The 23,285-nt window shown below is 36.8% G+C and overlaps 4 protein-coding genes across 12 annotated transcripts; 1 reads left to right on the top strand and 3 right to left on the bottom strand.

Annotated features, from left to right (window-relative positions):
• Positions 1-310: 310 nt before the first annotated feature.
• Positions 311-5,100, bottom strand: LOC103327418 (protein SHOU4-like). The gene is made up of 5 exons (XM_008229741.2): positions 4,797-5,100; positions 2,379-3,352; positions 1,972-2,127; positions 1,392-1,603; positions 311-821 (listed from the first exon to the last, which is right to left on the bottom strand). The coding sequence occupies exons 2-5, from the start codon at positions 3,273-3,275 to the stop codon at positions 629-631; spliced, it is 1,458 nt and encodes a 485-aa protein (XP_008227963.1). The 5' UTR covers positions 3,276-3,352; positions 4,797-5,100; the 3' UTR covers positions 311-628.
• Positions 5,101-6,541: 1,441 nt separating this feature from the next.
• Positions 6,542-11,117, bottom strand: LOC103327419 (protein SHOU4-like). 6 transcript variants are annotated; one of them, XM_008229746.2, is made up of 6 exons: positions 10,743-11,063; positions 10,597-10,639; positions 8,811-9,763; positions 8,260-8,415; positions 7,211-7,422; positions 6,542-7,048 (listed from the first exon to the last, which is right to left on the bottom strand). In XM_008229746.2, the coding sequence occupies exons 3-6, from the start codon at positions 9,696-9,698 to the stop codon at positions 6,856-6,858; spliced, it is 1,449 nt and encodes a 482-aa protein (XP_008227968.1). In that variant the 5' UTR covers positions 9,699-9,763; positions 10,597-10,639; positions 10,743-11,063; the 3' UTR covers positions 6,542-6,855. The 6 variants fall into 6 exon arrangements, with proteins under 6 accessions (XP_008227968.1, XP_088905846.1, XP_008227969.1 ...); XM_089049720.1 differs by having other exon boundaries at positions 8,811-9,760; positions 10,743-10,972; XM_008229747.3 differs by lacking the exon at positions 10,597-10,639 and having other exon boundaries at positions 8,811-9,760; positions 10,743-11,117.
• A 4,376-nt stretch (positions 11,118-15,493) lies between these two features.
• On the bottom strand, positions 15,494-18,260 carry LOC103327420 (ylmG homolog protein 1-2, chloroplastic-like). Of its 4 annotated transcripts, none has more exons than XM_089051112.1 (2): positions 17,469-18,260; positions 15,494-16,235 (listed from the first exon to the last, which is right to left on the bottom strand). In XM_089051112.1, exon 1 carries the CDS (start codon positions 18,184-18,186, stop codon positions 17,512-17,514), a length of 675 nt encoding a protein of 224 aa, XP_088907238.1. In that variant the 5' UTR covers positions 18,187-18,260; the 3' UTR covers positions 15,494-16,235; positions 17,469-17,511. The 4 variants fall into 4 exon arrangements, with proteins under 4 accessions (XP_088907238.1, XP_088907240.1, XP_008227970.2 ...); XM_089051114.1 differs by lacking the exon at positions 15,494-16,235 and adding an exon at positions 16,373-16,602; XM_008229748.3 differs by lacking the exon at positions 15,494-16,235 and adding an exon at positions 16,373-16,590.
• Positions 18,261-22,064: 3,804 nt separating this feature from the next.
• Positions 22,065-22,927, top strand: LOC103327421 (uncharacterized). Its single transcript, XM_008229751.2, has 2 exons — positions 22,065-22,402; positions 22,510-22,927. The coding sequence occupies exons 1-2, from the start codon at positions 22,095-22,097 to the stop codon at positions 22,748-22,750; spliced, it is 549 nt and encodes a 182-aa protein (XP_008227973.2). The 5' UTR covers positions 22,065-22,094; the 3' UTR covers positions 22,751-22,927.
• Positions 22,928-23,285: the final 358 nt, after the last annotated feature.

The raw sequence follows: 23,285 nt of genomic DNA, 5'->3' as shown, positions 1-23,285 counted from the left end.
GACGTTTTATTTATTTTCTTGCATTTTGGTAGGCGTGTTTGTAGCATAAAAATCAATCTATCACCCACTTATAAGACAGTTATAAATAAATATAAATAAACCGATCAGCGTCAAGAACCGTGAACTAAACCGGATCTAATCAGTCCGGTAATGCTTCGAGAGATTTCGACTCTTTTTTGTTCAAGAACTGAACCAAATCGAATGATTCTGATTATGAACTTTCAAGTGTAAGTGTGCAACCAAAATATAAACAATGAATCTCAGGTATGTGAAGATGGACAAACCAATGTAAGCATTGGAAAAGATCATATACAAATAACTCAATTATTTTTTCTTTCTATTTCACATTAACTCAATCTGATTAAACATGTAAATCCCCTGCTTCATCATGCCACCCCATTACAAAAGCTTTCAAAACCTAAAAGAAAAATAGAAAGGGAAAGGAAACCCAGGAAAACTATACACCATGTTAAAAGGAATAAACACCACCACCCCCATCTTAATCTGTTACAAACACAACTTCTTCACTCCTACCGCCATCACCAACATCATCAATAATAATAATAGAGGGAAAGAATATACTCTCGAAAGAGCAAAACCTAAAATAAGTCTGCAATTCAACTTACTGCTAAACTGGTATGACATCATTCTTTGATGCATCATCACATCTCAAAACAATACCCTCAAGGCTAGCTGGAAAGATACATTTGGCCCACTGGCATCCTGTCGTGATCGGCTCAGGGGGAGGAACGATCATCAGCACATTGTCATTTCTCTGGACAACTCCCATTACACTAACTGTGCTTCCTTCTTTAATGTACCTGCAAATATGGCACGGCAGTTTAGATCTACAACCACATCACTTTGCATCTATCACGTTCAAACAGCTTGTATAGAAAATTTCACTAATCTCATTGAATTTATACATACCATACAGACAGGGACAACAACTGTCGTCATTAAATCAGATACTGTCAAATTCCCATTTTCTTGTGTTTAAAAATCTAATTTTGTATTTCTTTACTTAAATTTAGTACTGGATTCATTGGATGACTCAACTATCTTAAGGGTAAAATTTTAGGTTGAATGGGAAAGAGTGGCTAGAGAGCTGAAGCACTTTTCAACCCAAACAAACCACCCAAATCCGCATATTGGCCACCCAACTTCGTGCTAATGCCTCAACTGAGAAAAAGCTAAAATCAGTAGAAAGTACAAACTGCTACTGCCCGGTATTTGAAAGCACATTATAAACTCCTTATAAGGGGCATTTATGTTTAACACAACTATAAAAATGATAGATTATGAGGAAAAAAACTCATAGAAGCATTTATCATTTATAATTATAAGAGAAAAGGCATCAACGTAAATTAATTGTAAGAAAGAGCTATTACCCTTCTTTCAACCGCATCATGCGATCATCACTTGAAAGGTTCCTCTCACCCAACCACCTAATAAACTCTGGAGACAACTCTTCATTTTCAGGGTTCACATCAATGACAATCGAATCATCAACATAAGGAGTCACCCTTGCTCCAGAGCCAGTCTTAACCAATGCTCTTAACCCAGATTGGAAATCAGAGATGTAGAAATCTACAACACGACCCTGTCAAACGACATAATTAGAAATTCTGGTCAAAAGTGTGAAATCTAAACCCAAGAATTTTCAAGCCTGTTGGCCACAAAAGTCATCCCTTGGTATCACCATGCAATAGCTCCTTCCAGCAACAGAACATTCAAGCAGGAAGGCAAATAAACTAGAAACAAATATATTAACAAAATTCAAATAGCAACTAGTGGATTGGCAATGGCATTGTTCAGGCACTAGAATTAAAATCAGCCAACGGCAAAATCTTAAATATTTTGAAAGTTAATGAGAAATAAAATTCAGTTCGTTAATTATGAAAATCCCAACCCCCGCGAGAAATACTATATGTTATCCATGAAACATTAAGCTGACTTTCAGTTACTCACTTCTATGGACCTGAGCCCCCAAGTAAAGCGACGATGTGTAGGGTTGGCAGCTTTTGAATCCCATCCTCGATACTCGTACAAACTTGTAGATGTATACACACATCTAGGAACCTTTTGAAAGGACGACTCAAGGGGCAGATTGCCACAAGTGACCACCTTCAAAAACAGAACCAGATACAACTTGTGAAAACTATTGATTAACATTTACATAAGAATAGCTAAGCTCAACAAAAAGGACAAACACTCAAGTCCTTAACCCATTTGTATTAGAACCTAGAAGATAAATGTTATAGAGATATAGTATTTCCAGCAATTAAATTCCTCCATGTATCTTCATCCCACCCTCCTTTGTAGATCTCAATAACAATTAAAGCCATATGTTTGAATCCATCAACGGATTAACTTACCCCTGAGACCTTCACAAATTGCCCATTCTTCGCAGTCCTCAGCTCAGAATCTGAATAGCTAGCAATATAACCTATAATAGCTCGTCTTCCCCAATAAGTATTCCATGTGAATAGTGTAGCAACTGCACCAAAAAGGATCACAACCACAATGAGGAGATATGCATTGTGGACTGCACCTAGAATAAAACCACCAGCTATGAACCCCATCACGAAAAGTAGAATCAAAGACCATAATATTAGCTTTGGGAAGCTCTTCCTAAATGAAAACTCATCATCTTGGCTAAGAGTAGTAATGGCCTGATTGTGAACAATGGAGGAACCTTGTGCTTTCATTGATCCCATTGACTCCAAAGGACCTGATACCTTACGAGGGGCCCCAGAAGCATTTAGTGGGCCAGAAGAAATGGGTCCAGATGTAATGAGACCTGTTGCAGGGAGAACAGGAGGAAGAGGTCCAGAGTTTTGGCGGCCAGTTGGTGTTACCCCACCAGATTGAGGACCAGACGACTTCTTAAGAGGTTCCCCATGCTTATTTAGCGGTCCAGAATTTGACTTCTTTACGGAAGCTGGACCAGGCATGCCTCCAGATGATACGGGACCTGATGTGGTATAGCCAGCACGAACTGCAGCATTAGGGATTGGTCCTGAATGTGAAGCAGCACCTCCAAAAGATCCAGTCCTTGAAGGAGGACCAGTTATAGGTCCAGATTTTCTAGACTTAGAGCCATCCATAGGGATATCAAACATCTTTCCTAGTTCTCCCGACTTCTTGATATCTCCACCAGTATAGGGCATAGCAACTGAGCTCATAGTTGGAGTCCTTTCCTTTGGTTGCTCTGGCCGGCCTGATACGTAAAGGCCATTGCTGAGCTGATGAGATGGGAATCTGGAACCCATCTAGCTCCTTTGAAAGATCCCACAAGATATTAATCAATAAACTCAACTAGCAGATAGAATTCACTGATGAGATCCTCCTAGGAAAAAAAAAAAAAAGCACTGCAACAGTTAGAATATAACCCATTGCTTATCCAAAAACCAAAACAGTAACCCACAGCTACAGCCGCTCACACTATAGTAACACATAAATGAATTAGAGATTGCAAGGGAACTAGTAGTACGTTAGAGAAAATAAAGGTTTTCACTGACCAATAAAGAAAGGTCACAAAGGAACTAAAACGCGGTACCATCTTAGATTTCTAGTAAAGCTAAAACATTTCTAAAGATTATATACTTTATTTGTATGCCCTGGAAAATTTATCACAATGCACACCTAATTTATACACCACTGAAATAGTCAACATGCATGCCATCTTCTGGACAATCTATATTTACTTGTACAATCTTTACAGCCATTGTCCTCTATTAAAAACACTAGAGATAATAGAAAAGTGGGGTTTCAGAGAACGTACAAGAAATATCTTGTTTAGAAGATATGGATATGATTTCTGCGAATAAAACACCAACCACCCAAGGAACCAAACAGTGTTATTATAGAAGTCAAGGAAACAAAACCAATCTCTGTGTGTATGAATGTGAATGTGCTGCGCATACATAACATCCTGTTATGAAGATTAAGCAAATGAAGTCAAAACAACAAGCAAAAGCTGTTTCAGAGTATCTTAGTTGAGTTTGAGTGGAGACTATTTTATATGTCGATTCATGTAAGAATCTACAGTTCAAAAATCATATGCACATTTACATTTATAAAATGAAGGCAGTATTATCATTTTGAAACGCCATCCAAACTCAAAAGAACAATATCATGGATCGAATGAATTAATTACAGGATCTGTTCAAAACAATTTCAAACAAGATAATCATGAAATAGGTCAGAAACAATAATTACAAAATTAGGAAAAAGGAAGTATCAGAATCTTCTATTTTTAGAAAGGTTTGAAAACTAAATTTATACCTCAGGGTCAAAACAGAGTAACAAAGCATGTCCACATCAACATTTTGCACATAAATCAAAGACATGAAAAAGATTTAGAATACAAGTACAGATTTCAAGTGAGAGTTCAGTGGGGGGTTTTATAGCTATATCAAGTCCCAATGCAACAAAAAGAAAATTCAAACTTGTCGTTTTGATTTCTCTACCTCCACTTTCTCAAAAACCAGACAAACTCAGAGAAATATAAGCAACCCAGATTCAAAGAAACATAACCTTCCGTATACGAAAAATTTCATCAAAATGACACCATCTTGAAGGACCAACCATCCAAATGGCCACTCTTACAGCCCAAATCAAGAAAACAAAGCATACCCAAATCACCATTTGGAGCAAACAGTAAGAAAATCGAAAAGATCTAAGAAAACAAGCAGATATTGACAATAAAACTATCACAGTCAAAGATTAGCTGACTGAGAGAGAAAGCAGGGGCAGGAACCAAATGACAATTAGGAAAATTGTTCACATACCTGAAGGAGAAGCAGTAGGAGCTGAAATCTGGAGATTTGGAGACATCATGGCTTGACTGATAAAGACAAATAGAACCAAAAAGAAAAATCTGAGACTCTCTCTAAAATCTTCTTTTGGGTTTGTGTTTGTTTTTCTCTCTCTCTGTCTCTCTCTCACTTGAGACTTGAGAGAGGCGCAAGCAACAACTGGTGGGTGTTGCTGTCTCGTCCGGCCAAAACCTCCGAACTCGAAGAAAAATGTGATTACTTTTAGTACCAAGGTATACAAATTTTATATAGGAATTATTATATAGCTCAGTCTTACAGTCTACAGCTCTACTGTACATCTCAATATATATCCCCCCCAAAAAAAAAAAAAAAAAAAACCGTACATTTCCTATTAAAATGACATATTTCTCCTCGATAGCTTTTGTGGGGCTATTTTCAATTTTTATTTTTTTTCTTCTTTTTATCATTTATATTTTGGTCTGTTTTGGACCCTTTGCGTTGTTACAATGGTAATGTACAAAACTAGTGAGTGGTCACAGGATCATAAAAAAAAATTTACCTCACGGATATGTTGGGTCTCACACTCATGTCCCTTCTCTCAACATGCTAAGTTAGGTTTGGATGAGAACAATTCAATTGTATGCAATCTCTATATAACAAATTAATATTGTAGATGTTTCAAAGATTAGAGTTGATAAGTAAGAACTAATCATTAATGAGTACATGTCAACTTAGTTAAGATATGCTCGTAGGGAAATGTCAATATGAAATGTTATGTTGCTCAACTATCAATATATACAGCGTATTTTGATAAGATGTCAAATTTCCATGTAACGTAACATTCCAAATAAACTCCAAGAGAAATATATAGAAACCTAAGTGGACACATATCTGAAGGCAAATTCGTTTATTTTTTTTTTCTTCTTCTACACGTCAATTGATCAGCAATGTATATATCTGTCACATTCGGAATTTGATAACATAATATGCCCAATAAATTTCAAAAGAAACATCGTTGATTGAGGGTATTTATACTTTATCACCAGCAATGCAAAGAAACACGAGTCAGCATAAAGTGCGCTGCTAAACCAGCTGCTAATAGTCTCTTATTTGGTAACACTTTCATTTCTATGTGCCTACTCATTTTTACTTAAAACTCCAATAGCGACCTTAAATGAAAATTATTTAGAATTGCTTTTAGTTTTTGCCCTTTTTTTTTCCATACACATTTTATCCCTCATTCATTCCTCCCCTTCCTTCTACCTTTTTTTTCTCCCTATTTTCTCCCATGCATTTTCTCTATCTTTTACTAAAAATTCGACCCCAAAAAAAAAAAAAAAAAAAACTAAAAATAAATACTGAAAACCAAATTGAGAGTATTACCAAAAGACCCTTAAATCCGTGGAAAGAAAGTTGAACATTTTCTTGCTTCTATATATTGGGAAGAATTCTCAAACTCTCTAAGTTATCCTTCGATTTATATAATGAGTTGGCATCCGTGAAAATAGGGAAAAGGAGAATCATGAACTGGCCAATTGCCCCCACGCAGTTCAAGAGCGAGTGCACACGTACCTTCATTTTGTTTAGGCCAGAAACTACACAAATTTTAATTTTTCTGGTGAGAGATTGCATTAGAACAAGACCCTTTCCCTGCTCCAGGCTGGAAGCTTCTTAACCAAAGCTTTTTGTTTAGGTTGCAAATGGCTGAGAGAGAGAGAGAGAGAGAGAGAGAGAGAGAGAGAGAGGGGCAAGGGAACTTCAACATAAAAAAAACTGATGAATATATAACACTTTCCTTTATAACAGTCTTCTCAAGCTGGTAAAATTCCCACTACATGAAGCCACACCATTACAGAAATTTTCAAACCCTAGGAAAAACAATGGATAAGAAATTTCTAAAATCTATACACAAGGAGAGAAAAAAAAAAATCACGTCATCTTAAACCATCAAGCTCATCACTGTTCATCACTACAACACCACCACTGCCATCCACCATCAATTTTGACATTGTGAACAAAATATTTTTCAAAAGAGCAATATACCCGAAAACGTTTTCTGGAGCACAAACAACTAAACGGGTATGACATCATTTTTTGATGAGTCTTCACATCTCAAAACAACCCCCTCAAGGCTAGCCGGAAAAGTACAATTGCTCCATTGGCATCCAGTTGTCAAAGGCTCTGGTGGAGGGACAATCATAAGCACATTGTCATTTCTCTGGACAACTCCCATCACACTAACTGTGCTACCTTCCTTGATGTACCTACACAAGGGCATCACTTGCAGTTATGTAAGATGCACTTGGATTAAACCAGTAATACAACTGATTCATGCATTTTCCAAAACCCCCTCAAAAGAAGGGAAAACAGTTTTCATTAAGAATATTTATAAGAACCTAAAAATTAAATAAGCAATAGGTTTCTACCCTTCTTTCAATCGCATCGTACGGTCATCGCTTGAAAGATTCCTCTCTCCCAACCACCTGACAAAATCTGGAGACATGTCTTTGTTTTCTGGGTTAACATCAATAATGACAGACTCATCAACATAAGGAGTAACTCTTGCACCATAGCCAGTCTTAACTAATGCTCTCAACCCAGACTGGAAATCAGAGATGTAGAAGTCCACTATGTGCCTCTGTCAAGCAACATAAACAAATTAGTACAGTTCAACATTAAAAATCTTACACCTCAAAAGTTACAGCATGGCATGATACTGCCACATTGGCCCTCCAATTGTTAACTAAGACATTTTATGTGAGAAGGAAATCTTTTTCTTTTTTTAAAGAAAAAGGATTTTAAGAAGAAGCTTCGAAGTCAGGAAATGTAACTAAAATGTCTAGTATCTACATTGCAAAGGCAATCATCCAGTTCACCTACATGCATATCCTTTAAATTTCGTTCTTCTTTTTCTATCTTTATTTTTGGAAAGAAAAGGTCCCTAACTGTGAGGATAAAATGACTAAAACATATCACAATCCTACTAAAATTATAAGGCCATTAAGCATGAAAAAGAAGTTATGAACACATATTTTAAGCAATAAGTATGAATCTATCATTTTTTATGAGAATGAAGTACAATATGGACCTTTCATCTACACATTGGTCATTGGGGTGGCGTGCATCATAAACCCTGTTTTTTTAAAAGAGTGCACACCCTTCCTATATTAATACATACCATTATACTAATAACTCAAATTCTTTATTTAAACTATCAAAAACTGCCTAATTATGACTTTAAAGAATGTGAATAGCTACGATGTGTTTAGGGGTATCAAGTACTGTATACATCTCAAAAATTTAAAAAGTTTAGTGTCAACAAAATTATTTTCAAAATTGAAATCCATTTATTTATAATCAGATACTTGTTGCAGAGTATTCAAAAGTTACCCATATCCATATTGGTATGGTTCTCCAATACAATTATCCATTCAACATAATTTCAAAGGAAATTTGTCACTTCTCATTTACTCACCTCTGATGATCTAAGTCCCCATGTAAATCGACGATGTGTAGGGTTTGCTGGTTTTGAATCCCATCCTCGGTACTCATATAAACTTGTAGATGTGTACACGCATCTAGGAACTCTCCGGAAGGATGACTCAAGGGGCACATTACCACAGGTAACCACCTTCAAGAATTACACAAGCATATAACATCTAAACTTCAGCATACTATTTATGCAGAAAAAATGACAACAGGTGATGAACCACTGCACAACAAATACCAGCCAGGCTATGTTCACAGTCACAACAAATCTATAGATTCTATATCACTGTTTGAGAGCACAAATGAATTAAAGGTAAACATACGTAAATCTTCTAAACGAAGTTTTAAGTAAGGTGGAACAGACACAAGCACAAAGTGAAAAACAACTACTTGGTGATGTTATTTGAGATCCAAGGCAGGGAAGAAAAGTGCAAACTAAAAGTAGAATTTCTATAGTCATAAATATCAATAGCAGATAAACCAACAAGAGGATGTATAACTATAAGATATTATATCAGCATTGGCTATGTTACATACCCCAGAGACTTTCACATATTGCCCATTTTTAGCAGTTCTGAGCTCAGCATCAGGATAACGAGAAATGAAATTTACGATAGCATTTCTTCCCCAACAAGTATTCCAAGTGAACAAAGCAGCAACTGCAGCGAAAAGAATTCCCACAACAGCAAGGAGTATGGCATTGTGGACCGCTCCAAGAATAAAACCACCAGCTATGAACCCCATCACAAATATCAGTATCACAGACCACAATATTGTCTTTGGGAAGTTCTTTCTGAAAGAATAATCATCTTGGCCAAGAGTAGTCACTGCTGGATTGTGAGCAACAGAGGAACTTTGTAATTTCATTGATCCCATAGACTCTAAAGGTCCAGATACCTTTCTAGGGGCCCCAGAGGAATTTAGTGGACCTGAAGATATGGGTCCAGACGTGATAAGACCTGTTGTGGGAAGAACTGGTGGAATATGGCCCGAGTTCTGACGTGTCACTCCACCAGATTGAGGGCCAGAAGACTTCTTCAATGGTTCCCCATGCTTATTGAGTGGCCCAGAATTAGTCTTTTTTACTGAAGTAGAACCAGTCATGCCTCCAGAAGATACAGGACCTGATGTCGTATAGTTAGCTCGAGCTGCAGCATTAGGCATAATGGGACCTGAATGAGAAGCAGCACCTCCAAATGATCCAGTCCTTGAAGGGGCACTGGTTAGTTGTCCAGATTTCCTAGACTTGGACCCGTCCATAGGGATATCAAACATTTTTCCCAGCTCCCCTGACTTCTTGATATCGCCACCAGTATAGGGCATGGCCGTTGAGCCCATCGTAGGTGCTCTTTCTTTTGGCTGCTCAGGCCTGCCTGATACGTATAGACCATTGCTGAGCTGATGAGATGGGAATCTGGAACCCATCAAGCTTCTTTGAGGGGCACAGGACAAAGCACAAGATGGTTATCTAACGGACACTCAAAGTCCTACTGAGAGAGAAAGAGGGACAATCAGATATTGTTCATCAACTTATTAACTAGCTCAATACTTGACGCTATCAAGCAATAGTTGTTATAGGTACAATGATATAACCAATCAGTCACACTAGAATATAGCAAAGGAACAATAAGCACGTGATATTATCTCAACTTCCAACTGAAGTACAACAATTGGAACTTTCGAAGATACGATAATGATTTAGATTGGGCATGTTCTCAGAGATTAAGTCTTGAGAGCAAACTTTTGTTTTGTGGTGGCACAAGCATCTCTAATACTCGGAGGTTAATTTATAATGCGAAGTCCTGATCTTCAATTTTTGGCAACCTAAGAAACTAGGCAAAAATACTTAAAACTACAATAGAATTGCAAGTAAAACAAATCATCTCCTAACTACTAACATTACAGTCTGAAATCTATCATTCATAGAACAAATTTTCATTGATGAAAGATCTGAAGCAAGAAGAAGGGATTGTAGGACTACTGGCTACTTCTGGATCTCAGAAAAATTGATAGGCAGGAGAATAAAGCTCTCAGGAATATCTTAATTGGCTCTGTCCCTTGAGCTTCTCATTTTTATCCTTTTTTCTGTAAGAACTGACAAAACCCAACATTCAAAAGTTGCGTATTTCCACATTTTCTCATCAACCAACCAGAGTACAAAAAGGAACTAAATTGATGATCGATATCCAACAAAACAAGAAAGACAGCACAATCCTCCACATTTAGCAAAGTACAAACAAAACCATGGCATTCTCAAATTAAAAATGAAAAATTAAATAAAAGACGCAGCTTTCACAGCCCAAATCAGAGAAACAAAGCATACCCAGATCACCATTTTGAACTATAACCATGGAAATGTGGAAGATCTACACAAATGAAGAAAAGTTTCATCTGGGTTCAGAGCAGATTGGTGGCAATGCGGGAAGGGGCATAATGGGGATAAAAATGAGGTAAGTGTAAGAGTAATACCTGAGGAGGAAGAAGAAGAAAAAGATTTAGTTGCTGAAATGGATCAAACACAGTGGTTGAAGTGGTAATAATAGCAGTAATGATTCTGCTGGTGAGAGTGAGATCCCATCTCTATAGCAGTCACAATCTCTCTCTCTCTCTGAAATGCTTTGTTTCTTTCTCTCTCTCAAAAAAGTCTCTTTCTTTCTCACTCTTCAAAGAGCCGCAACAACTGGTAGGTTGTCTCATCCGGCAAAAACCACCAAACTCAGTAAATGACTTTGGATAAACAAAATATTATTTCAATATTACCTGAAAAGTCTCCTTCCACCTTCCACCCTCTCTCTCCTCTCTTGCATTTCTCTTTCTCTATGTTTTTTCCATTTTGTTTGGGGTAAATTTTTTTAGATTTTTTATTTCCTTTGTTTATATTCAAGCTTTTATATGTAAGAGCCAGGAGTCAATTAATTAATATCCTGAGGCCTCTAATGTCCCTAATATCATGACCTCTTAAGGGTACTTTTTGGAGATTAGAACCTACCATCCTTGAGAAATACAGTTGTCTTTATTTATTAAAATTTTATAATCATTATAGAGTAATAGCGTAAGCTCAAATCCTATGACTCATCAGAAATTAAAAATCAATGCTCATTGGTTTTTTGGTTTTTTAAAGCTAGTATTGAGAATTTCTTAACCTTTGTGGTTAAGGGCAAGCAGAATCCTGATTAGGGATTAATCCCATCATTTGAGTGTGGGGATACCTCGTAGTATTTACCAAAAAAAATATAGATATAAAAATACTAAACACCCTAAAAATTTCTTTTCCAACTAATACAGAACTTGATATGCGGCTTGCATATTGCATTGAGAAATAATCATGTTGTAGAACCCGTCATGACGGTGCGATATTAACTGAAAAAATAAGGTTGGGATAAAAAATTGAGAAGTGTAGCATTTTTCATTAGCTTAGCTGTATAACATTCCACAGTTTGAGTGATTTCCTTGACTAGTACATCTTACAAGAGATGGAATTTACTAATTACTTAGAGCATCCACAATGGGCTCCATAAACCACTTCCTTAAACAAATTTTAGGGAGGAATTGTAAAAATGCAACTCCAACCACGCTTCATATCCACCTCCTAAAATAGGGAGTCCTCTAGGAGCACCTAAATCTGATGAGAGAGAAAGGACTCCTAGTAGCTCCCTATAATTTAATGTTGTTTTATTTAATGAGTATTTCAAACCTATATTTAATGTTAACTATTTTTTATTTTATTTTTTAATAGAGATGGACCAATCAAAAAAGAGTTATAGCATTTATGACTCTCCAAATTAGGGAGTATGGTTGGAGTTAAAAAATTTTAGAGAGCTCCTAAAATAGCTTTCTTATATTCTTAGCCAAATTTTAGCTAAGAAATAAAGAGTATCATTGTGAATGCTCTTAGAAGTTCCATGAAGTGTCTTTCTTTTCTTCTTTATTTTTTTTTATAAACTTTTTTCAGCTCCCATGGAGGTGGATCTGAAAATTGAACTTACCTGATATCGATGTCTGTGATTGGTAAATACTGTAAAATGGCATGTATCATCAAAAAAAGCCACACACACAAAAAAAACATGAGTTGGGTTAGGCAGTGTGTGTGGGGTATGAGATTGTAGAAGGTGAGAACTAAGAGAGTTGGTTTACAAGTCAATTTTTTGTTTTATAAAAATTATGATCATCATCATCATCATCATCATTAGCATGAGAGTTTCATTTCACCATAATAAAATTAAAACCCTTCATTCTCAATTTTCTTTATTTTTTACAACAACAAAAATTATCGTTCAACTTCACACGTCTCCAAAAATATTCAACATTGTAATTTTCAAATTAATGGCATCTTGACCATTTTTAGGCCAATGGTGTTATAACACACCAAATGTCATTTGGGAGGATAAAAGGTTCAAAATTTATTTGACTCATCCCATATTTTTTTGTTGAGGAATATGAGTCCGGCATAGGAAATTTGATTAAATAAAATACAAAATATAATAAATGGTTCTACTACTAATATCACCGAGGCTTTTTGTAATTAAACCTCACACTTACTCAGCTTTAAAGGTGGTTAACTTGGGGACAATATCGTGTTGTTAGTAGTGAGCCAATGACTCGTCTCTTTGAAATTTAACATTTTTATCATTTTTTTATGTGGTCCTACGATATTTTTTATGGTTTTTTATTTTTTTGGAGAATGGTCTCTTGAATTAATGAAATGGGTAAATGTTAAAAATATCTTACTTGAAAGAGATTTAATTGTTTTAAATTCAATAAATTTTTAATTAGACTGCTGCAATTTATTCTCATCCAATGTGCATGGGGTGCAATATCTCTATCAGTTGGCAAATAAATTATAACATTATCATTCAACTTTCAAAAAGTTGATCCACCATGCATAATAAAAATACTTATTCAAAGTATTATAATGTGCTCTACCCTTCTCTCTCTCTCTCTCTCTCTCTCTCTCTCTCTCTCTCTGTATAGCATGATGCATCTGGCAAACAATGAGATCACTGGATATTTTGAAGAGCGTGATGACTAATCTATATAGACTCTTTATGCTAAATTGTTTCAAAAGTATTAAAAGATGAGAAAAAGAAAACTCAAATCCCACCACAATAAGTAAATTATTCAGATTCGTCCAAAAGGGTTGATAAACAACTGTTGGAAGATCATATTCTTCTTCTTTTTTTAAGATAAAGGTAGATTCAACTACGTATTGTTGCTTATGCATCCCAAAGTGATTGGTGACCATGGTGTCATTATATTTCCTTGTTTTTGTTTTCAATAATTTCCAGAGATAATTATCTAGTTTTGTTGTTTTCTTTCCTTCATATTCATGACAAGAGTTCGATTTCACCGAGACGTACACAAATGTCTAAGTGGGAAAATGGGAGAAGAATCAAGAACAACCGTAATTACAGTTTAACCAACAAGTTATTTCAACATCTCGGATGCTACTTGATTGGTCCACCGCATATCTAAATCTGTTAATCCTGGGATACCACTTTGCAGTGACAGCCTAACAGCTAAAATTGAAACAATCCACCTCCTTGAAAAAATTTGGCACACAGTATTCCATTTACCAATAAATTGTATTTGAGATCCGGCCCTTCTCCAATCATGTCATATCAACAAGTTTGATGCGTGAAAGCTAAGGGATCAGACAAATCCAGACAGATTAAGAAGTGTTCAATTTGTATGCAGCAATTGGAGTTCAGCTGCAAAGTAAACGTCAATGCTTGAAAATGGGATAACAGAATATTATAAACACATTATTTTATTTTTAATTGCATAAAATAAGTCCTCCGCAGAGCTGGATTACATGATTGAACAAGAATTTCTGGAGAGAGAGAGAGAGAGAGAGAGAGAGAGAGAGAGAGAGAGATCCAACCAACACAAACATATAACCACAGACAGATTTAGAGCTTTATATTCTCATAAATATTATTGCACAAACTGGTGTTTCAGTCACTCCAATAACTTAAAGGGGCCTTCGTTCCAGATGGCTTCCAAAAGGTAAAAAGTAAAAAACTGCTGAGAATCATTTTGGAGTATTTGCTAGTAAAAGAAAAGAAGAATGAGCTTGACAAGGCAAATATTTCCACATGATCACCACAAACTTGGTTAGCCTTCCTATCACTCAGTAATGTAATATTGCTGCTGATGGCTGAGGCTGTTGTCTTCTGGGGTGATTGCCTTGTATGTTGGTTTAAATTTGCTCTTCTTAACCCTTCTGGTTGGTCTGCAGTGATGCATGGTCATTTTATAGTGAGGGCTTTAACGCCCTTAATTGAGGGCCTATCTCTTAATCATTGGATCAAACTAACTAATTTGATCCATCAACTAAGTAATAGGGGCCTTCACTATATAGAATTCTATCAGTGATGCCTCCCTTGTTCTAGGGTGGCCTAGTGATTTTGGTTTCTTTTTGTTACTGTGATTGTTTGTCTGCATTTACCCTGCTTCAGCTGTTCATTGCCAATCATCGGGCTTGGTTTTTTATTAAGCCTGCTTTTGTTTGTTGGGGTTCGGCATTTTCATTCTGGTTTGCCTTTTTGCAGCTGTTTCTCAGGTGTTCAACTGGGTCCCAATTTGATTGATTTCATTATTTTCCTGCTAAAGATGTTTCTTAATCATTAGGCTTACGACAGAGGCTGCCTTCTAAAGGAAGTAATATTGGGCAATACGCTTACCTAAAGATCTAAAAATGAGATGCTGTGAGCACCTATTTAATAAAAGTCCTTGAATTAATCTGTACATGTTGTTAGTATTTTAAATTCTCACGCATACTCCTTGTTTTACTCAAACAACTCTTTAACAATTCTAACCTAAAGAATATTAATAATAAAAAATAAAAAATTAGGGATACACGTTCATCCCTGTCTTCCTTCTCTCCATCCATCTTTTTCCCTCTCCGCCCCTTTCGCCATCGCTCTTTCCCAGTCTCCATGAATAGAGATTGAAAAATAAAGCATATTATTCTTGTTGGACCAAGGCTTATCACTGTGACCTTGGTAGAGTCATAAGAAACCTCTCGACCAAAAAATCCATTCGACTAAGGCTTATCAATGACGGCATCCGTTCAACCCCAAAAGAAAAAAAGAAACCTCTCGACTCCATGTGACTTTGTGTAGGGAATTCACAATTTAAATTTCCACTATGTGTTTGCATAGGAAAACCCCAGAAATAAAAATAACTAAGAATCAAGATAAGCTCATGTATTTTTGAAAAATAAAATAAAAAAGATGAGCTTATTCTCTTCACCCTAACAAAAACAATTCTTCTGATATTTATTTCTTGTGTGTGTTTTTTAGTTGGCAAAGGGAATTGAATATCCTCTGTTCATGGAGGAAAGAGCGATGGTGAAAGAGGGAGGGGGGAGGGGGGAAAAGACGGCTACGGAGGAGGAAGAGGGACGAAAGTGCATCCCTAATTTTTATTTTTTTATTTTTTTTTCTTTTGTGGGTTAGAATGGTTAAAAAGGAGTTGTTGGTGTAAAACAAGGGGATTCGATGAGGGTTTAAATTACTAACAACTTGTGCCATTAGAATACCTTTTACTAAGTAAATGCTCACATGACCTCATTTTTAGGTCCTTCGGTGAGCAGGACTGATATATAGGGTACCCTGATATATATTTGAGAAACAACTGAGAGCAAATGACTCGGAATGAATTGGAAAGAAGATTTTCTTATATATTTTTTTGGTATGCCAAATTAAATGAGTTGTTTCCAATATAATAAATTTTTTTAGTGCTCCTTCAATGCTTTCTTACATCAAAAAATGAAGCTAGTCACAGTCAAAAGGGTAGATGTTGTTCATTCATTCACTCAAAAACTGCGGGGTAGATAGAATTCCCCACAAAAGCAAATGGCATCAGCAATCAAGTAACTCAACTTGACCAAAGATTCAAACTTTGTGCCACATTCTCAGTTAGAACTTAGAAGGTTGTGGTACAATCCATATCATGCTTCTGCACTCAAACATGAACTTATCTGATTATTGATGCAGAAAACCCAACTAACAAACATGGTATTAAGTACAAAATGGATAGCTTCCACGAATGTTAATGAGACTATCTATGAAAACGGAGTGGAGACGAAAAAAAGGTTTATGCAATGGAGTATAATATATCTCCACCAAAGCAAATCTTCTGCATGAATATAGATAGATGATAATTTGAACAGGCAAACTATCATAGAGGAACCCTTCAAACATACATTTTGACACAACACAGAGAAATGTAATCAACTCTTTGAAAGAAATCTCCATTTCTGGAAAAGAATAATCAAAATAGACTTCCCACATACGCCCTTTTCTTCATCAACCTGTGCGCATAACTGGTATAAGAAGATGCATATCCGCATGGTTCAGAAGTACATAATACTAAGTAAAACAGCAAACTAAAATATCAAATTTCTTAGTCATCTAGTGGCTCCTTCGGAAACCTGTGTTTTGTCAATGGAAATTTGAATCTCTATAGGGTTGTCTGAAGATAACATAGATTCCCTAACAAAGGCTTCATGATGTCAGTACCTAAAGCTATAACACATCAATTCTTTCTGTTTAAAATTGTCCAAAATCAATGTGAAAGTAGCATGGAAATGATATCTCTTCTGCAAAACATTGTAAAGCCATGAGCATATTCTGGTGGAAGCTGGTTATTCACGACTTCCAAGTAGAAACGTCCTGCCAGCAGTATGTTCCACGTTGGACTTAATCACAGATTAATAACAAGATGTGACCTAATAAACCAACTGAGCCGCTCAAATCTATCTGTGACTAAAGTATGGTTTCACCCTTCTTCATTTTCTTTCTTTAACCATGCGAAAACTGATAAATTGTTGTCACAGATTTTATTGCTTTATCAAAATTTATCACCATTCTAGAATGTAAACAACAAAGTGCTAAGTTTTGTAATTTCTTTCTAATCCCACGTTCCGTAATCACGTATCCAGAGTTTCCCAACAACTTTGCATATCACTAACAAGATTACATGCAAAATTCTGACAAATCAACAATGCTTAGCACCACAATACTGCAACAACAGATATGAAACGAAAATTGAAAATGTCATCCATAAAATATGTCAAAATTTATATATTCATACTGAATTTAAACTTATCACAGTGTTATAACCGAAACACATTATGAATAATCCACAAAAAATATGAACTTAAGCTAAACAACCGATAACTTTCCTTACCCAATTGCTTCCCAACCCAAACCCGCCAATTTTTCTTGCTCAATCAATACATTCCTCTACTGTTGTTGAGAATCGACCCCAGCGTGCCCAAAACTGCGAAAGCCAAGAGCGGACTAACATCCAAGGTATCGAAAATCGGCGGGATTATGTTGCGAAAGAGATTCAAATAGGGATCACAGAGGTCCCGAATCGCCGAAAGGGGTTGGCGGTCCCAAGGAATATTGGGGAACCAACTGAGCAAAACCCTAACCATCAAAACCCCACTGTAGATATCGAGCCATTTAGAGAGTCCGGCGGCAACCACCGTCAACGGCGTGTTCAAGTAGCCGCTCGGGCGGTCTCCGAGCGCCGCGAAGAAGAGGGGTCCGGCGGCGGAACCGATGGAGGGTCCGAATTGGGATCCGAATTTCAATAGTGAAATTGAGAGGTTGCGGACGACGGCTAGGGTTAGGGCGAAGAGGGTGGTGAGTGTCCGAGTAGGGAGATGGGCTAGGGGTGGTGGAAACTGAGATGGGATTTGGGTATTTAGGGTTTGGGGGTTTGTGGTGAGAGAGGCGCAGAGGGGTCTGAGGGAGAATCTTGGAATTTTGTTGGGGTTAAGGTTAGGGTTGGGGCTGAATTTGAGAGTGGGGGTGCAGAAAGGTTTGAGCTTGGGTTTGGGTCTGATTGGGTTTGAGGTTTGGAAGAGGATGGCATGAGAAGCCATGACTGAAGCCATGGGTACTTTGGAGCTTTCTGTTCTGGTGAAAGCAGCGAAGTGCCCAATTATACTACCGACGTGTCTTGCGTACAATGCCCTGTTCTGTTTTTAGACTGTAGAGATAAGCGAAAACTAAGGCCTTCTCCAATTCATGAGGGGCTAAACCCAAATTTTCCTCATCCAAAAAGTGACTATTTGGGTTTTGCCAGGATTCAAATTGTTTTTTCTTCCAACCCTACGGACTCAAATTTTAGGTCCGCAACTTTATTAAATTATTTAAGATGCAGTTTAAGTCTAATTTTTTTTTTACGGATAACTTTTCTTCATTTAATCTTTTTAAATAACATCATAATTTAATTTTTTGAACAATTTGACCTAAAAAAAATTGAAATTTTATTCCAAAAGTAAACACACAACATAAAAAAAAAAAACACAACATAAAAAAAAACACACAACATAATTGAAACACAAAATGAGGAATGAAACAATTGTCGACCTCATTCACCATCTCCAAAGCTCCTCCAAAAGTGATTAATCAAATCATTTCGGAGACTCTGATGCACATGTGGAGATCGAACTCTATTATGACGAATCATGTAATCAGAGAGAGTTTTCCTACCTTGGTGGTACTCATATGTAATGTTTGGCTCCAACTCATATTGTTGTGACCTTTCAACGAAGTAGTCGGACATGAGATTGCGATGGCGATCTTCCCTCTCACAGTTCTTGTACGCACGACCGACTACCGACCCACCATGTTTGGTGGCTTCATTCTCCTGTGAAGTATGGTGGACAATGGCTTCAATCACTCTCTGATGATGTTCTTCATCATCTGAATCATCATCAAACATAAAGGAAAAGATAGCCTTGCCAAGGTTATCCATTGAAAGCTTCAAATAATATGAAAAGTATGAGAATGAAGGAGATGATGTGCTTGAAATGATATCAAAAATATGAGAATGAAAGGAGATTGATGAGATTGACAAAGGAAAAATAAATTGAGAAATAGAAATAATGTTTTTGGTAGATTAATTGAGAAATGGATGGGTATTTATAGAGTTTGGAGTGAGTTTTGGGGTTGGATCTGATTTGGATTAATTTAAAATATTATTTTGACCGTTGGATTTAAATTTCAGCCGTTGGATCTTTTTTTTTACCGTTAAAATAACTTAGATTTAATCTAGATCGTTAATTTAAAGTTACTATTAGAATTTGAAAAAAAAGGAATAGTTATTTGCAACGGCACTTTTAAGGTTGGAATGAGCCAACAGTGGGCCCAGCCTTTTTAAAGTTACTTTAGATTTGTTTAAATAAATAAAAAAGTAGCCATTTGAATTGCTGTTGAGGCCCAAAAAATCAATGGTTGGGCCCGAATAAATTTCTAGCCCAAGACAATATACTATTGGAAAAAGATCCGATTTGGAGCACATGAAAGTATGACATACACGAGTCATACTCCGCACGCCATGCTAAATAAAAAATCTGTCGAGCTAGGAATTGAGATTAAAATTATAAAATGCATTTAGCTCTGCAAATCCATGCCAATTATCCTATCAGGCGCCATATTTAAAAACATGCCAAGCAACATGTCATGCAAAGCGGAAATTAGTATTTCACACCCAATCGCACTACAAGCTTAAGTGGGCCCAAGCCACTCAAATGCCCGGGGCTTGCTTGAGTAGGTTGTGGCATGGATTGTAATAAATCAACATGAGGCCCATTGATGGGCCGGGAAATGAAAAGTCTCGGGTTACTTGGGAGCCTCGAGACTGGCCCATTTCTTGGCCCAAACATATGGGTAAGTCTGAGAGAAAAGTAAAAGCCCAAGCAAAATAACCTAACCAAGAGATAACCCAACCAAAAAAATAAGCCCAAATCAGGAGGCCCAAATGTTTCACAAAAAGCCCATTTGCTTAGGCAGCCATCTTGGCCTTTAGAAAAACCCAAAATAGCCCACAAAAGCTTCACTATTTTGAAAACAGAGAACACGTGAAGAAGGAGGTTGGCGACTCATCACAAAGCTGCTGGGAGCAAGTTCCAAGCTAGAGACGCCCAAAGAACCAAGAAATGCTGGTCTGCACTGTCAAAAGCACCCTTGGACCAGCATATATTTTCACTTCTTTTCCTTTATCGATTCAAATGGCGGGAAAGGAAATGAGAAAAACAACAAACCAAGAGTGGAAGCTCCCTTGCACATGGGGAAAGGAGGATGTTAAGCCCCCAAATCCCCTGAATTCATGTAAATAGACAGAAGCAATCTTTGCCAAGAAAGGGAAGTTAGAGAAGAGGAGGAGAAATGAAGAAAAAACTTAGCCAAAATAAGTAGAAGCCATTAGGGTTTCTTGAAAAATGGTGATTTCAGCAGCTATAAATTGAGTCTTCCCCTACCTAACAAAAACAACTCACAACCTGCAGAGAGCAAGCTTTCTCTCTAACTTGCAAAAACTCAACAAACTCGTGCACTGTTCATCTTCTTCTCCATTTTGCTTTCAGCTAAGAACTCTGCTCTTCATTTTCCTTTTCCTAGCCAAATCTCTTACAAAACTTCTCCTTCCTTACCCTAACACTTCCTTTTCCCTCAAAGCAAGCCTAAATTTTCTCTTAGTGCTAAACTCATGTTGATTTTGCTCCCATGCCACATGCCACTCACGCTGAGCTCGAGAGTTTATCTGTAAGCATGAAGAAATTACCTGTAAGCTGCCATTATTTTGATTGGTGAAGGTAACCAAAATACTTCCTAAGGCTCTACTGCCATTTCGAGGTATTTTGGGGCTTAATTTTTGAACTCGACATAAGGGACGATTTCTTGATTTCCTCCTTACTATTTGTAGTCAGGAAGAAAAAGACCATACAATTGCAACGGCTACAAAACCAGGCGCCGACACGGGCAGCAGACAAACCCATCAGAAAATGTCAATAGCGCGGGTCCCACCAAATTTTCAGAATCACATGGCCTCACCACCTCGGTGGGTCCAAAGAACAAGATTGGGTCCAGGCAATACTTGGACCCATATTTGGGTCTAAATTTGGATTTTCTCAAATTTTGGGTCCTTCATTTTGTTGGGTTGAGAGAGATTTTTGGGGATAATTTGGGTTTGAGTCATTACATTGGAAATGGCCTAACGGCATATAAAAAAATTAAAAAAAATTAAATTTTTTTCTCGGTATTTTAATTTTTAGTTTTTGAAATACAGATATTGTTTAGTTAAATTCTAGCATGTTGTATGTATGTGACTATATTATTTAAGAAAAATGCTAGCCTCTATCGCGTGCAAACAAATAAGAACTTTTTTGGCGTTATTCCATCAAGTCATACGTATCTCATATTAGTATAATACGGAAAATAATGTTAATCGTGCATGAAGTAATGCTTGACAACGAAAACAATATCATTTGTGTAAAAATGTAAATAGTACGTAAGCTTTAGTACGATTACGCTAATACTTTTCTTATCGTAAATGCAAACTGTTTGGCCATTGTAACAAATTGAAAATGAATTGGTTAATCATTTACTTCTTTATTGAAAAAATTAATTATTTTCCGAACAAAACACCTTTGATCTCGATCTTTTGTGAAAATCCTAATTACTTTTGTTTTTGTTGTCTTTAATTTAAATAAAGTTACAAGGATTTCCTTTTTCTTGTGAGCTTCCGGAAATTAAAAGAGCAAAAACGAGGCAATATAATAAGACAAAGAAAAAGGAATTCTCAAAGTTTGGATAACGCCTGACCGACTCTTTTGAGTCTGACATATGAGCCGACGAGGGCAAACAAGCCACCTGCCAGCGCCACGTCTTGAGGCTTCACCGCTTCACCAATCAGCATCTAGACACGTGTCAACAAACTGTGACACAACATGAAAGCTCACACCATCATATATAGAGAGATTTTTATATGATCCCAGTACATCACTTACTCTCACCATAAATGCAGCTTTCAGCAATGGAGTTGAAACTCAGAAGGAAAAACACTTGTTCATCTGCAGTTTTGCTGATTCTCTGCACTATATTGTTATTGGTCACTACTGGCTTTGGTTCTGCGGATGAAGGCGAGCAGCAGTATAAGGTGGAGGAAAGCAGAAATGACGATGCCCCAGAAAAACCATCTTTGTGGAAGATGACCAGAAATGCTTTTCCTCCGTACACATCTTCACCTTTGGGGATCCGAAGCTACTTGGAGAAGGCCAAAGCGCTTTTGAACCAAGGGCAAGCCTACATCTTCCCTCCCAGTTTAGAGTATGTTTTTTTTATAAATATTTTCTTTAGTAATTATTTTGTTTCTGAGGAAGAATATATGATTTAGATTGTTAATAATTATGTGATTATTATTGAATTGGTGTTAGTTTTAGGGGGAGTGGTAATAATATTTATTTTGGAGAGGAGGCTGGGAGCAGAGGAGGAGGAGGAGCGGGAGAGAAGGTGAGAGAGGTTGTGGGGAATAGTTTTGGGAAGAGCACAGAGACGGTGGACTCCTCGGCTAAAACAGCAGCCAAATTAGTTGGGGAAACAGTGCAGAAGACGAAGGAGAAAGTGAAGAGGAGCTTTTCTGACAGAGAGAGTACAGAACCTCAATCTGAGCTCTAGGCGGCTCTGTTTGAGTAGAGCATATATAAAGCTTTTGGTTTTCTTGTAGCACGGATATGTTCGTAATTAAGTTCAAATTTTTGTAGTGAGTGCAGAGAGCTTGATATAAAAAAATTAAAAAAAAATAAAAAGGAAGAAAGGATTGGATCAATATGAATTTGGTTTGTTCTCTTTTCATATGGGTTTTACTCCACTATTTGTATAATACTAATCCTTTGATAAGTAAGAGCATTTCCACTCTGGCTGAAAAAACCTCTCCACCAATGAATTCTAGACGGGCGGGACATGGGCTCCATCAGCCCATCAAGACTGGGCAGCCCGAAGGTAAGATCAGCTCGAGCTGTCGCCCGAAGTGTGCTGTCGTTAGTGAAGAAATTTTAAAAATAAAAATTAAAAAAATTCTAAAAAATTATTAACAAATTTGGAATCTTTTTTTTATACATATTTAGTATTTTATTTATTTATTAATTTTATATAAATAAATAAAATTAATCTCATATGAATACTAATTGTTTTTAATTGCCATAATAATGGA

The sequence above is a fragment of the Prunus mume genome, linkage group LG4 (genome assembly GCF_029339155.1).
Source record: "Prunus mume cultivar Tortuosa linkage group LG4, ASM2933915v1, whole genome shotgun sequence".
NCBI lineage: Eukaryota > Viridiplantae > Streptophyta > Magnoliopsida > Rosales > Rosaceae > Prunus > Prunus mume.
This window is presented reverse-complemented; position numbering and strand designations above follow the sequence as displayed.